The sequence below is a fragment of the Caretta caretta genome, chromosome 15 (genome assembly GCF_965140235.1).
Source record: "Caretta caretta isolate rCarCar2 chromosome 15, rCarCar1.hap1, whole genome shotgun sequence".
NCBI classification, from domain to species: Eukaryota; Metazoa; Chordata; order Testudines; family Cheloniidae; genus Caretta; species Caretta caretta.
The window spans coordinates 9,841,113-9,855,800 of record NC_134220.1 but is presented as its reverse complement, the minus strand read 5'-3'; the positions used below and the strand labels follow the sequence as shown (position 1 = coordinate 9,855,800).

The following is a 14,688-nucleotide window of genomic DNA, read 5'->3' as shown; positions in this document are numbered from 1 at the left end:
AGTCTCATTTCTCCCGTTTCCTTCCTTCACACCCCGCCACGACAACCGGCTAGCGGCGCGCCTGCCCCTTCCACCTCCACCCCAGCGAGCCCGGCTGGCCACTAGCCAACGCCACTCAGGCGGACAGGGACGCAGAAAGAGACCCCAACCGGGCACGAAGCGCTCCTCTGCCTTCCCCCTCCGGGCCGCAGCAGCAAGAGGAGACGTTAGGTTAGTTTCCCTCCGTGGCTGTTCCTGATCTGCCCCAGAGACCGGAGCCGAGCTAGGAAACCCAAGCGCTCCCATGCCCCTGGCTGCTTCCCTCCCCCCCCCATCCATGCCGGTACCAACGCGGAGTCTAGGAAAAAAGTTTCCTAGGGAAACCCCCAACCTACCGGCCCATGCCCTGCCCGCTGCACGCCGGCCGCGGCTCCCCCACTCCAGCCCAGCCCCAGCGAGCGCAAGGGGCCAGCTCCGCTCGCTCGGACCCAGGGTGGCGGAGCCTCTCCCCGCCGGCCGGAGCCTCACCTCGGCGGCGGCTTGCGGGCGGCGATGCTGGCGGCGATGACGCTCCCGGGTCTCGGCGTGGCCACGGCCTGGAAGGTCCCTCTCCAGAACTTCTCGAAAAGCTGCTTCTCGCCTTGCTGCGCGCTGGCCATGCCCGGGGCCGGCCGGCCCGCCGCGGGGAGCTCTCCGCGGTGCTGAAAGCCCGAGCCCCGCCAAGGGGGCTCAGCGGCTGGCAGCGCCGGCGGCCCCCAGGCCCCCACGGGGCCGGAGCGCTCTGCCTGCCCCCGCCCCCGCCCGGCCGCCCTGCGCTCCCGGCCTCTGGGCGGCTCGGAGCCCGGCGGCGCCGACGCGCGAGGGGAGGGAGCTCCGTGTGTCGGCGAGCCCGAGCTCTGCTCCGGTTTTGTCTCACTCACACCGTGACGTTGGCAGAGGGGCTGGTCATCGCCCCCCGCCTGTCTCCTGCCAGCATCTGCATCCCCAAAGGCTGCCGGTCCCGGGGAGGAGGCCGCGGGTGCCGGCTGCCACAATGGCCCTGGGCCGGCTTGGGCAGCGACCCGGCGGAGAGCAGAGCCCCCACCCCGCTCCGGCAGGGCTGCCCCCCTGCCAGCCGAAGGGCTACGGGGCGGCGGCGGGGAGCAGGGCGAACTCGGAGCGCGCCCCGGGATGGGAGCGGAGTCCGCCCCTTCCCCCCGCTGCACCCCTCCTGCCTTCCAGGGGCCTCAGCTCCCCCCAGCGCTGCAGGGCTCGGGCTCAGCGGGGGCACTGCACTAGTCGGGAGAAGCCTCCGCCATCTGCTCGGCCTCCCAGCGCAAAGGACACCGCGTTTACATCTGCTCCAAAACAAACAAGCCCAGCCTGGAGCGCAACCGATCCCAGGCGTGAGCCAGTGCAGCTGGCGAGCTCCGCTCCCCTTGCCGCCCCCGCCCGGGGAGGGCAAGGAAGCGCCCGTCCCTGATTCGCCGAGAATCCGAACGCAGGGAGCGGCTGCATGGCCGGGGGCTCGGTGCAAGTGAGCCTGGCTACTAAAGTAGGGAAGAAGCGAGTGAGAGAATAGACTTGCCTCCGGGTGCTTTTAGCAGGGACTCCGGAAACGTGCAGCTGGCCCCAGGGATGAGAAGAGACGGGGCAGAAATTCTGCTGGTCTCGGGGGGTGGAGGCAAAGCTTGCCCTGGGAGATGCTGCATTAGCTAGCAGCCAAGAGGGAATTATCCCTGCCCAAACCTGTCACATGGGAGCCCTTTGTGGGCAGCTTTTCTTTTTCCCCTGTGGCGTGGCCCTGTTGATCCCAGGGGGCACCGAAGTGGACAAGGTCACATTTTTATATGGGTTGTGAATTCCTCATCTTGATTATGCCAAGTGCCCCCCCCCGCTCCAACCTGCCCAGAACGCCCACCCTGCTCATGTTAACGCTCCTTTTGAACCTCTGCCCCCCACCCAGCATCTACATACCCTTCAGACCTCTCCGGGTCACAGCCATGCTGCTGCCTACATCTTTGCTTCCCTTTCGTCAGCACCTCCAACCGAGCTACTATCCTCGCTACGGGGCTTGTGCCCACAGCCCTGTCTTTGTGCCACCCCCTATGGCAGGAACAGAAGCAGCCGCCAGGCTGTACACCACCAACCCCATCCCCTGCCAGCTCCTCCAACAACTTCTGGAAACCCATGAAGCCTGCTGGCAAGGCCAGTTCCCCTCCCTGCTCTGCCCTTTCACCATGCTCTGCACACCCAGACTGTAAGCTCTTCAGGGCAGGGAACTTGCTCTTGCTTTGGGGGAGCGCATCTGGGGTGCTGCCCAGCAGCTACTGTTCCATGTTAGCAGAATAAAGCCTTGGAGCAAGCAGAGCCATCAGCCCTGGAAAGCAGTGACAGTGACGGGAAGCAATGAAGTGACCCCCTCTGCTTGATGCAAAGAGGAGGAATGACAGTGGGCAGGCCCCAGCTCTCAGTGGGGAGGGGGGCTGAAAAAGAAGGGCTCAGAGTAGGATCAACCTGGAAAGCAAGAGGTCCCAGAGATGTGCCCCACCAGGTTTCCTTCACCTGCAAGCTACCACTGAAAGTCCATCAGGACAGGGTCATTTTAAACACCACGCTGGATATTCCATGCATTCCTTGGGGAAGAGCTACCTGCACCCTGTCCACGCTGGCTGACAGCAGTGCTCAACCCAGGGCTGCAGAAGTCCCTTAACTTCTCGTTTTAAAGAGGAGTTTCCTGGCACGTGGCACATGGCGGTAGCGTTGGGCCCCAGTTTGTGGCAGGGCTGCAGGTTCGCACTGCATGCGTTACGAGGAGAGCTCTCCAGTCAGTGTAAACAAGCCCCATTAAAAGTCAGCGAAGCCTCCTCACCAGTTTACACCAGCTGAGGGACTGGCAGGGAGAAGGACTCTTCCCAGTTTACAGGTGGATTACTGGGCCTCTGGGCCACCTTCAGCCTGATTTTACCAGTCCCTATATTGGCTAGATTTGGAGGTCAGAAGGGAGCTAGACAGCATGGTGATAAAAACGTCAATGGCTGCTTGCAACTATTGGCCCTTCCATTATTGCAGCCAACAATGGAGTGGCACCAGCAGTAGGGCAGCGGCAGGAGATGTACCCAGAAGGTGCCCATGTAGCCCAGGCTGGAGAGTCATCCTCCTATGTTTGTAGCCTGTGGTCAGGTGTCCTACAACTCACTTGCTCTGCACTGTCTGGCTGTCCTGGAAGAGATCCCAAAGTCTCTGAACACCAATGGAACCAGGTTTGAGAAAGCAGAGAAAAAGTAATGAGTGCGACTCATTCAATGAGATACATAGGTGCTGGAACTAGGGGTGCTGCCAGACCCCCTGGCTTGAAGTGGTTTCCATTATATCCAGGGTTTGCGTTTGGTTCAATGGCTCTCAGAACCCCCACTGTACAAACTGTTTCAGCAGCCCTGATGAGAAGTCTCAGAGGGGTACCCGTGTTAGTCTGTATCCACAATCACATGAGATACTTAACTTTGGTTTGAGTCGATGGAAGATACAGCTCCCCCCAAGACTTTGACTGCTATGCCATCATAAATGGACAGGCGGCACCCTGGCAACCTAGGAATCAGATTTAAAAAGCATCCCTTTCTATACACAGTCTCATTATCTAGATCAATGCTATGTGCAATCGTACAAGTTGGGGGTGGCTCTTTGATGCCTGTAGGACTTGCTGAATTGTGCGCCTCTTTGTACTCAATACAATAAAAAAGGTCTTTAGAAAAATTGCACCTTGTACCAGATACTTTGAAGCACCAGTAAAAGCAGCTGACCTTGAATGAATGAGACTATCTATATCATACCTTGGAATCCTGCACAAAACATTTGTGTAAGCAACTAGAGGATAATGGAACCAGGAACAATAAGCAGTATGCATTTCTAAAGAACAAATCACACCAGAGAATCAGAATCACTTTTTTGGAGCAGTAGAAAGCTAAGAGATGAAGGGAGTGCTATAGGTAGGATAGATCTGGATTTTAAAGATCGGACGCAGCACCTCAAAAACCTTGTGCAATGAGCCTTTTATCACTGGGAGGCAGTGTGGTCTAGAGAACAGAACAGGGGACTCTGGCCACCTGGCTTCTATTCCTAGCTCTGACCCTGGCTTGCTGGGTGACCTTGGGCAAGTCAAGTCATTTCCCCTCTGTGCAGTTTCCTCACCTGTAAAATGCAGATAGTGATACGGACCTCCTTTGTAAAGCACTTTGAGAGGCGCTGATGAAAAGCATTATATGAAAGTGAGGTTTTACTGGCTGATGGCAGGGCTGGGACCCAAACCTTTAATGCTAAAAGCAGAGGGCTCTATTGCTGGAGCTAAAGGAGCATCCCCATTAGCTGGTAGCAGAACTAGGCTCTTGGGGATCAGGCACTACAGGAACACTTAACACTTTGCAGCAGTGGCTTACACTTGCTTGAAAAAAAAACAACTGAATTTGGCATGGGAAAGGGAGAGGTCAGAGTGAATACTTGCTGAAGGATCACAGGTTACGAATGGCAGCAAAGTGGAAAGCTGTGGAGAGGTGTCTAATCAGGAGCTGTGAGGCTCAGTGATAGCAGGCCCACTTTTAACCTCTTAAACGATGTGGCAGAGGGCACACAGAACACTGATTGTGAACTCTCTGGGGAACGGAGGGTCTTAGTCCCGTGTGCGGATAGCATCCAGCACAACAGGGCCCTGGAGCCACCACCGGAGCTTCTAGGCACTGCCCCTGTTAAAAATTAATTGCCTTAAAAGATGCTATTCCAGGAGGTTAGGAGTATTGTGGACAGAGGGGCCTCCTTTGTGAGGCCAGAGGAATAGAGAGGGGCCTAGAAAGGGGATGACAATTGACAAAAAATGAGATTCAGCTGAACAAATCAGGCTGTGACCGGACTCCTTTGTTTTCTGACACAGCATGGCTTATGTGGACACAACCGCTCTGTGCCCTCCCCTGGAGGGGAGTCACACCTGTCTGTCCACAAGGAGCCACCTCCATTGGGTGACCGACTGAAGCGGCTCTGGTTTAGTTCAGCGGGTGGAAATCTGCATTTCTGAAGCCAAGAGTTGTGAATGTGAACGCTTTGACTGCATGTACGTGGCTGACTGACAATTACAGAGTATGTGTTCTGGGGCCATAAATAGTTACAAAGGCAGATCTTACGGACAACGGTATCAGCTGTAATAGGAACAAACCCAATAAGATTTTTATACACATTAAAGAGGCTCCTATAGACATTACTCTAAAAATGTAACTGAGAAGGGTGACCTTGCCACAGGATTTCTAAACAGTTCTTCAGAACTGACTAGAGGAGGAGATGCCTGCTAGTTGGAGAATTGGGCTGGTTTCCCAATTCTATATAGAGACCATCACTCTTGTGCTCTACAGGATTTTCACAACAGGAACGAATTCATGTGAGTGGAGTAGACAAGACAAAGTGCTTGCACACACATACTCTCCCCCTTTTGGGTGCTGTGTAGCCCCTACCAGCCCTGCTGTTTGCCTAACTTTTGATCATGGGTGTCTCAGTCTTCCTCTGCCGGGGGGGGGGGGGAATACACCCCACCTTGCATCACTCATGCTAACTTTAAAATCTCCATTAAAAAAGTCCCTGCCCCTACCAAGCTTGTTCCACGGGCAGCCACTGCAGGAAGCTGCTGTGAAACATGCCACAGCTCCAGCTGGGTTATCTTATGCTCTAAGCCTGCAGTGGTGGCCCTGTGCTAGGGCCCTGTGCTACGGAGAAGCAGCTGCAGGGTCAAGTCTGTAGACCTGCAGGGGTTCAATTAATCCCTACATCAGCTGCTCATAGCCCCAATCACTAACTCTAAGAATCTCCAAAAACCTACAGCTGATTGCTTTTAGCACTTAATTCATCTTGGACAATGACTGGTCTGGGCCATTTCCCTTTGGTCTGTAATTCATTTCGGTCCCTGGACCACATGCACTAGCATAGAATCACCACATTTGGGCTCTACAGGGCATTTAAAAGTCACTACTTAACCTACGAACAGGCCACACTGGCTCAGACCAACGATCTATCTAGCCCAGCATCCTGTCTTCTGACAGGCCAGTGCCAGATGCTTCAGAGAACAAACAGAACAGGGCAATTACTGAGTGACCCATCCCCTGTTGTCCAGTCCCAGCTTCTGGCAGTCAGAGGCTTAGGGACATCAAAGCATGGGGTTTTGTCCAGTGGTTAATTTGTGCCATGGCTTACCAGGGCTGGGCCCCAGCACCTCTACACTGGGCAGATCATAGCCCCAGCACCTCTGGTTTACAGCCTCAGTTAGGACAATAAAAAAAATGCTGGAGCCCCAGCACCTCTTTCATTACAAATTAAGCACTGGTTGTGTCCCTGACCATCTTGGCTAATAGCCATTGCTGGACCTCTCCTCCATCAACTCACCCAATTCTTTTTGAACCCAGTTATACTTTTGGCCTGCACAACATCCTCTGGCAATGAGTTCCACAGGTTAACTGTGCATGGTGTGAAGGAAGTACTTCCTTCTATTTGTCTGAAACCTGCTGCCTAGTAGTTTCATTGTGTGACCCCTAGTTCTTGTGTTATGTGAAGGGGTTAATAACACTTCCCTATTCACTTTTACCACACCTTTCACGATTTTATAGACCTATCACATCCCCCATTATCCTTTTTCTAAACTGAATAGTCCTGGTCTGTTTAATCTCTCCTAACATGGAAGCTGTTCCACACCCCTGATCATTTTTGTTGCCCTTCTCTGTACTTTCCAATTCATATATATATTATATTTAAGAGTGGGTGACCACAACTACACTCAATATCTGAGGTGTGGGGTATGCCATGAATTTATATAGTGGCATTATGATATTTTCTGTCTTACTTATCTTGTTCCTAACATTGTTAGGGGGTTTATGACTGCCGCTGCACACTGAGCAGATGTTTTCAGGAACTATCCATAATGGCTCCAAAATCTCTTTCTTGAGTGGTAACAGCTAATTTAGATCCTGTTATTTTGTATGTATAGTTGGGAGTATTTCCCCCCTCCAGTGCATTACTTTGCATTTATCAACATTGAATTTCATCTGCCATTTCGTTGCCAAGTCACCCAGTTTAGTGGGATCCTTTTTTAGCTCTTTGCAGTCAGCTTTGGACTTAAGTAATTTTGCATTATGTGCAAGCTTTGCCACCTCACTGCTTACCCCTTTTTCCAGATCATTTACTAACGCTGTAGTTTATCTTTTTATGGTCACCAAAACCTTAGTGTGGAAAGGCCGTTGTTTTTAACTAGACACACGGAGAAGCGCTCCCTGCTTTGCTTACATTTTAGGCCGAAAGCATGCTGATGATCTCTTGTGGAAATAAGAATAATCCTATCAAGCTGCTGCTGAGGCCCATAAAGCTATGGTGGGTGCTCCCCCTGCTGGCCTCCTGGATAAAGTTAGCCAGCTGCTCTCCAAGTCCATTGCTCTCAGAACGGAAGCTGGTGCACTCAAGTCTCAAGGGAGCTTCTGTTAGTTAATGTTAAACCAAAAGCAGCCATATTAATTATCACTCCCCTCAAAGGGAGGGGTGACGGGGGGAGGGTAGAAGAGGGTGGAAATCAAATGGAAAAATGCAAAGTACTTTAAGCCCCTCTAAAAAGAGGAGGAGGGATGAGCCTGAGAGATCCAACTTCCATTTGAATTGTTCACTGATCACACTGAGGAAGAGGCTGAGAGACACAAGATGGGTCAGGCAATATATATTTGATTGGACCAGCTTCTTTTGGTGAGAGAGGAACAAGCTTTTGTGCTCCAAGAGCTCTGGGATATTACCTCACCCACCTTGTTTCTCATATCCTGGGACCAAACAATGTAAGAAAGGGATGTCAGCCTCAGAAAACCAGCTGAGGAGTTCTCAGTATGTGTGGTATCTAGGACTAGGGGAGAGACAGAGCTATATAGCAATTTAATGCCCCCTACATTTAATTGAGAGTCCTGCATCCTCATGGAAGCCAAGAAGCTTTACAAATTCAGATACCATTTATATAACCCGAAACACCTAATATACCACACTACTTTGGGATGAAGCCCGGTTAATGGTGTATAGTCACACTACTACAGCACCTTGCAGTCTAGGACAAAGATACCGTACACATTTGAAGCTGTAGCATCTCTGGCTTACAGATTCAGTGGTCCTTAATGACAACTAGTGGCCAAGATTTTACCTCTTATCCAAAAGGCATCACCTCCAACAGCAGAGCAGTCCCCAGTACCAGGATGGGACAGACACTGGCTGAGTACTTTAGTACCAATGTCATGTTCTTATGTACCTAGGCCTCTCTTTGGCGGGAGTCCTCCTCCACGTAGCCTGAGGGTTGGGCTTGCAAGTTCTTGGAAAGATGCGAGCCCAGGTGGTGCAAGACCTGACTGGGCATTCCTTGCACTCCAACCCTCCTCCCCTGAATGAGCCTTCCTGTTTCCTTTGAACTTCACCTCTAGGTTTCATTCTGTGCAGGACTCATGCCTGATGTAAAAAGTCATGAGGATAGAGAGTCTAGAAGTGAACACGATGGGTGTAGTCTTTTGCCCCAGGCTGGGCAATGGATATGTTGGGCATTTAGTATTCCCTTAGCCCACCAGTTTGATTAACCATCCTGAATTTGCCAGCATTGTTCACAGCCTTAACTCCTTTTCACAGCAACCAACAGTTGGGGTGGTGGTTTTTTAAAATGACATGAAAAATAAATTGCTTTTTAATTTTGACAAAGGCAGCTGAAATGTGATCCCGAAATAAACTGCAAATTCAACCAGCTTTTGTGTTTAAACAATCCTCTTTGTTTTAGGTTTTTCAAAAACAGAGTAGGAAAAATGACAGGCAAGATTGTGTCTTTGGAAAATGCAATCAAAGCACTGGTTAAAGAAAAAAAACTGTGCATTTCCATAGAATACTTAGCTCTTTTATAGACCTTTGCATCCCTACGTCTCTAGGTGTCTTACAGAGGAGGGGGATCATTATCCTTATTTTACAGATGGGGAAACTGAGGCACAGAGCGGGGACAGGCCTTGGCAAGTATGATACAAGTCTGTGGCAGAACCAGGAAAAGAACCCAGGTCTCCTGATCCCAGGCCAGTGCTCTAGGCACCAGACAGCACTTCCCCTGCTCTTGAGAAGGGAAGATACTTTCTATACAATTCATAGGTTTGGAGCCTAAATACAGGATCATGTAATGAGATCTTGAATAAGTGTCAAACAGCACAAGACTTTAGCTTGCAAGAGACAGATCAACTCCATTCCCCCACCCCCAGCAGAGAGAGAAAAAAAAAATATCACACAAGGTGCAGGAATCTCCCCACAGAGTTTCCAACAGATGCCACTGGTTGGGGAGGTGGATGGTCACACCAGAGAACCCACGAATCTCAGGGCTAGAGGCCAGCACTGTCCCTGTGGACCCCCTGTGCATCTGAACTGCCTCCCAGCATCTCTTCCCCCAGACCCTGCTCAGCTGACAGGACCTCCCCTCGAGAAGAGGCTCTCCCATATGGACGGGCTCCATGGCAATATTCACATAGGCTCAGGCTTTAACAACTTCTCCAGGGAATCTCTGCTACTTTCTCCCCTCACACCACCTCCTCCTTAGCTGAAAGACCCCAGTCAACTTTGCCCTGGCCTACAGCTCAGACTGCCTCCTAGGCATCCCCTATGGCCTCTGTGCTCTGACAACAAGGCTAATTTTGACATCCCACTGGTTTCCCTCCCCTGCTCCCTTCTACGTCCCTTCCTACGCAGCCCCCTCGACACGGCATGACCTGCCAGGCCCAGCTTGCTGAGCCAAGCTTTCCCCATTCTAACCCCTCCTAGGAATTGCACAGGGAAGAAAAATACATTCTAAACTGCCCCCTCCTCTGTTGCTCAGCACATCCTTGACTTCACTGGGCCAATCTCCGATTATGAACCTTTCAACAGAGGGCTCGTCTGTATCCTGTGCCTTGTACAGCACCAAACATGTTATCAGCACCAAACCAACCAACCCCATTGCATGCCAGAGCAGGAAGCCTTCTGCTTAGTCAGACCCATCTCTCCAACCCTGTTCTGCAGCACCATATTTCCCCTGAGCAGCATTAATACTTTGTGTGTGTCTGGCCACCTGCCCAGACCAGTCAGAGGGGAAGTAGGGCACCTCCTCAGGAGAGCAGGAGGGTGTGACGCATGACCAGAAAGGGTTAAGTGTCCTGCAGGATGAATGACTCATATTCAACCCTCAAAGACATATGGGGAGATAAAGCTTGTGTATTTACATACATATTGGTAGTGGTCAACAATGTAATCAACAGTCCCGGTCTATGCATGTTAGGGGGCTTATTCCTTCACCCACTTACTTCCCTGGTCCTTCTCGCATGAACAGAGAGCAACAATACCCGAAGTCCAAAGGTGCAAACAATTCGATGTTTATTGGGGTGAACTTCCAGCAAGCATGATTCCAGTTTCCTTCCTTAGTATCCTCCTTCCCAGCTCTGACACCACAGAGCCTTACGCCTGTGTCCCTGTTCCCATTCCTACCCTTAGCCAAACATGATTCTAACTTCCTTACTCCCATTCCCTGTTCCCATTTCCCCCTTTAGCAAAACATGATTCCAATTTTCTTACCCCCATTCCCATCTCCCTTACCCACATGCCCATGCCCACCCCCACCCACACCCAGTCACTTCCTCATTGAGTAAAACTTGAGGTCTGCTTAGCTATACCTTAACCAATCATTTTCCTGAAATTTAACTAACCAATCCTAACATATTGTAACATGATTATGTAACTAATTATATCCCACCACCTTAATTAGTTTACACCCAGCAAAATTTATTATACAGCAGACAGGAACAATCACAGAACCAGACAGAGATTATACAGACAAACAATAGCAAAGTGGGAATTACAATGACAAGACAACACAGAAGCGAGGATTTCACATCCCAGCTATTGATAAGTGAGTTCTTGCCAGACAGGATGCTATCAAATTAAGTTTCCTTTTACATTTTCTAGGCACTTCCCTTTCTCTGGAGGTGATAGGCACTATCAGGACAGGATTGTATTCCTAACAGCCGAATAGCACCTTATTTCAGTGTGACTAGTTTGGAATGTGAGGATGTGACTGTTTGCTTCCCAGCTTATGGCTGCCTCTGCTGCTTAGCCAAAGGCCTTAGCCTAAGAACAGGGCCTCAGACTGTCACAGTAAGAGAAGGCCCTTACACCAGCAGACAGTGATTTTGATTCTTTCTTTCTTTCTTTCTTTTATACCTCTATCACTAGCCAAGTGATAAGAATACACCTAAATTATTAGAGTATAGGCCTTTACAGACAGGCCTGAATATCTATATCCTAACAATGCTGTATTCTGTTAATTCAGAGATACAAAGAACATCTTAACATTTAAATGATCTGTAAACAGGATGTTGCTGTATTCATCTCCCTTTGAAATGTATAGCAAATCTGCAAATGGTGGAAAAAACAGGCAATTGCCTGATGTTAATTCATGTAGCTAAGTACTGATGATGGACCAACTTCAAGTCACCCTGATTGCCTATTGTTTACCCAGGACTGTTTGGTCAAGTGGATGCTAGAATACTGTATAAAAGATACTTGGGTTCTGATCCTGTCATCTCAGATCTGCTTAAGATTCATCAGGGGAAGATGAGATCCCAGTCCTAAAACGGAACACTCGGAATATGATGTTGGACATTAGGCCATAGGTTATAATCCAAATTCTAAAACTACAAAGCTCATCATCTCTGCTGTGTATCTGAACCTCAAGAATTGAACTCATGTCTGTATGTATATTGATCTTTTAACCATACTCTATCTTATTTTTTAATAAATTTTAGTTTAGTTAATAAAAATTGACTGAAAGCATGTATTTGGGAAAGGTCTAGAATATTGATTAGCCTGGGAGATAATGTGTCTGATCCTTTGCGATTGGTAGAACCTTTTTAATATGACAAAATAGGATTTTCAGAAATCCTCATCATACCTGATTTGGGTGTTTGGGTGGAGGTCTGAGGCTGGGTTACTTTAAGGGAACTGTGTTGTTGGTTTCTGAGTAACCAGTGAGGTATAACAGAAGCTGCTTTTGGTTGGTTTGGTAAATCTAAGTTTTGGAATATCCACCAGTTTTGGGGATTGCCTGCCCTCATTCTTTGCAGTTAACCCTAATTGAGTGAACTCAGCTGGCTCCCCGGCCACAGAGGGTTAAATGCACCCAGCCAGTTGGAAGAGATGCAGTAAGCAGCAGCCACCTGCAAAATGGCCACTGTAGGGTTGCAGCTGCTTGGGTGCTGCCTAATTTAAAGGGCCAGTAACAAAGGCATGCTGGACGAAGGGTTACTGAAAGAGCTAGCCTGCACTGATGGGGATTAATGGGGCCCAGGTGCCCCTGGGGCAGGGCACTTGAGTTGCAAGCCATCACTATCACAGGCAGCGTCACTGAAGGGTGAGGTAGAGACAGCTTTTCCCTGGGAGCCAGAGAGCATCTCTTCTTTGGTATGGAAGGGAGCACATTTACGGTGTGGCTCTCTGCACAGCCCAGTGGAACCAGAGACAGGAGATGTCCTATCCCCACCCACAGCTAGCTGTGTGCGGGCTCCACCTAGGAAGTGACAATAAGGGACAAGGGGAGATTTCCAACCCATTGAGCTTTTAAATGCTCCTCACAGTTTGGGAGGAAAGTTAATGCCCTCCCCTTTTCAGTGACCCCAGCCATGGTTGGGTAAAGGAGCAGCACATCCTTGTGCCCAACCCTGCCTCCCACTTCTGCTCCCTTCTTCCCTTTGTGCCCACGCATTGATTGAGCGAGCAAGCGCATCCGTCACTTCTCTGTTTGCAAATCTTTGATCCTCGGCTGGGACAGGAGTAGACAGACGGAGAACGAGCCTGTTAGAAGTAAAGGGAGGTGATCTGTCTTGCTTCCCATGTCACTTGGTTGGCTTCTGCCTGACCTCTCAGTCCACCAAGATCCATCGCTCCTGATGGTAGGCGTTCAGAAACCCCAACACAGAGCTGTGGGACTGGGCTCCTCGCCACCTGCGTGTCTATGCAACTCGCCTCTGCACCTGTAAAAGCCAACGTGATCCTCTGCTCCGCAGCACAGAGTCCAAACCCCAGGCGGAAGGCAGGAAAAAGCTAGGCAGTGGCTTGTTCCTGGGGGTGGACCCTGTGGCATGCACAGGAGATTTGCAGAGCAGGAAGTAACCTAGTCAGACACCACAGGGGCTCTGAGCAGCAATGTGCTGATGGCAGACTCTACACCATGCTCCTGGGCTCCCAGTCCAGGGAATAGGTCTTGCCCTTTGCTCCCAGCATATATATGCAGGGAACTAGCGTGGGGCTGGGGAGCTGACCCTGTGCCCAGGTTCTTGGCTCTCACAGCCCCTCCATGTTGCTGAGCTGCTGCCTACACATGATCCTTGCCCTCTGCACCGACGAGCCATTTTTAATGGGAGTTACCAGTACCCACCACCTGTTCCACATTCAGTGGTTGCACTCCAAACCAGATGGCATCATTTCACACTATTCTCAGACCTCTGCTCCCCTCATGGGAGGGCAACTCAGACCCCTCATATTTGCATCTGTTTAATCCCAAATTCCCAAGGGAATAGATACCAGCTGTGGAGTTATTTGCTAGGGAGAGCTTTAAGATCTAGCAGGGTCAGAGACAGAAAAGCAACAGTCTGTACATTTATAACAGCATTTCCAACCAAGAACCTCTAGGCACTTCGCTCATGAAGGCTTACAACTCTCTGGTGAGGTAGATAAGTATCATTATCCCCTTTTTACAGATGGGGAAACTGAGGCACAGAGGTGAACATGTCTTTCACTGGGCTGCCTTGGGTATTCGTTACAAAGCTAGGGATAAGGCACAGAAGCCCTGCAGCTGTTCTTCTCTTACCACCCATTCCACTCACTACTGAGCTGTGAAAGTGAACAGTGAACCAGGAGGGTTGCACAGTGGCTTTTGCCCGTTCTCAAGCAGTTGGCCCCCATCATGGGTGTGCATCTCAGTCTGTCTGCTTCTGGATTTGCTGAGAATGGGTGCGTGGGTAAAGCACGAGCTTCGGTGCTCAGAACTCCATTCCTGGCTTGGCCACAAACCAGCTCTGACCTCAGACAGGGCCGAGCCACTATATGTGACTTTCCCGAGCTGGACCACGGTAGCAGGGAGGCAATGATACTTTCCCACCTTCCAGAGGTTCCATGAGGCTTAACTTGTTAATCTCTGTAAAGTTCCTGGCGAGCCTCCGGCAGAAGCACCACTCCTCTTATTTGAGCTCGTGCTGCGATCAGGGGACTGAGCCAGCCAACAACATTGACGGACAGCTCACCGGTCGCTGCTCTGCACATCTTTGGGTGCATTTAGGGGTCGCTGTTCCTTAGACTTCGAGCTGTCTCCCGTGACCACCACTCACTCAAGCCGAGAGACTGTGCGAGAGAGACAGAACTTAGAGTGCAGCCGGCTCACCTTCGTTCACGAAACATCCCCCCCCGTGAAGCAATCAACCGAATGCAGTGCTCACAAAACAGAGCCGGCGTCCTGCGAGCCAGCCCAGGGCGAGCTGGAGAAGGAGTTACCTGCTTACATTCCTAATGGCAGGAACAGGAAGCAGCCAGCGTTAGGATAGAAATCCCATCCCTCTCCGGGACTCCAGGGGGCACCTCTGGAAACGGTTACCATCTTCAGGCCTAACAGCTGCTGCTAAAAACTGTTATTTCCTTGCT

The 14,688-nt window shown here is 50.6% G+C and overlaps 1 protein-coding gene across 2 annotated transcripts in view; it reads right to left on the bottom strand.

Annotated features, from left to right (window-relative positions):
- Positions 1–742, bottom strand: part of SRRM4 (serine/arginine repetitive matrix 4) — a 148,528-nt gene extending 147,786 nt beyond the window's left edge. Inside the window, exon 1 of one of the 2 annotated variants that reach the window (XM_075120209.1) lies at positions 508–742. In XM_075120209.1, coding sequence (XP_074976310.1) covers positions 508–638 — 131 coding nt within the window. In that variant the 5' untranslated portion in view covers positions 639–742. The other variant, XM_075120210.1, reaches the window with a different exon arrangement.
- Positions 743–14,688: the final 13,946 nt, after the last annotated feature.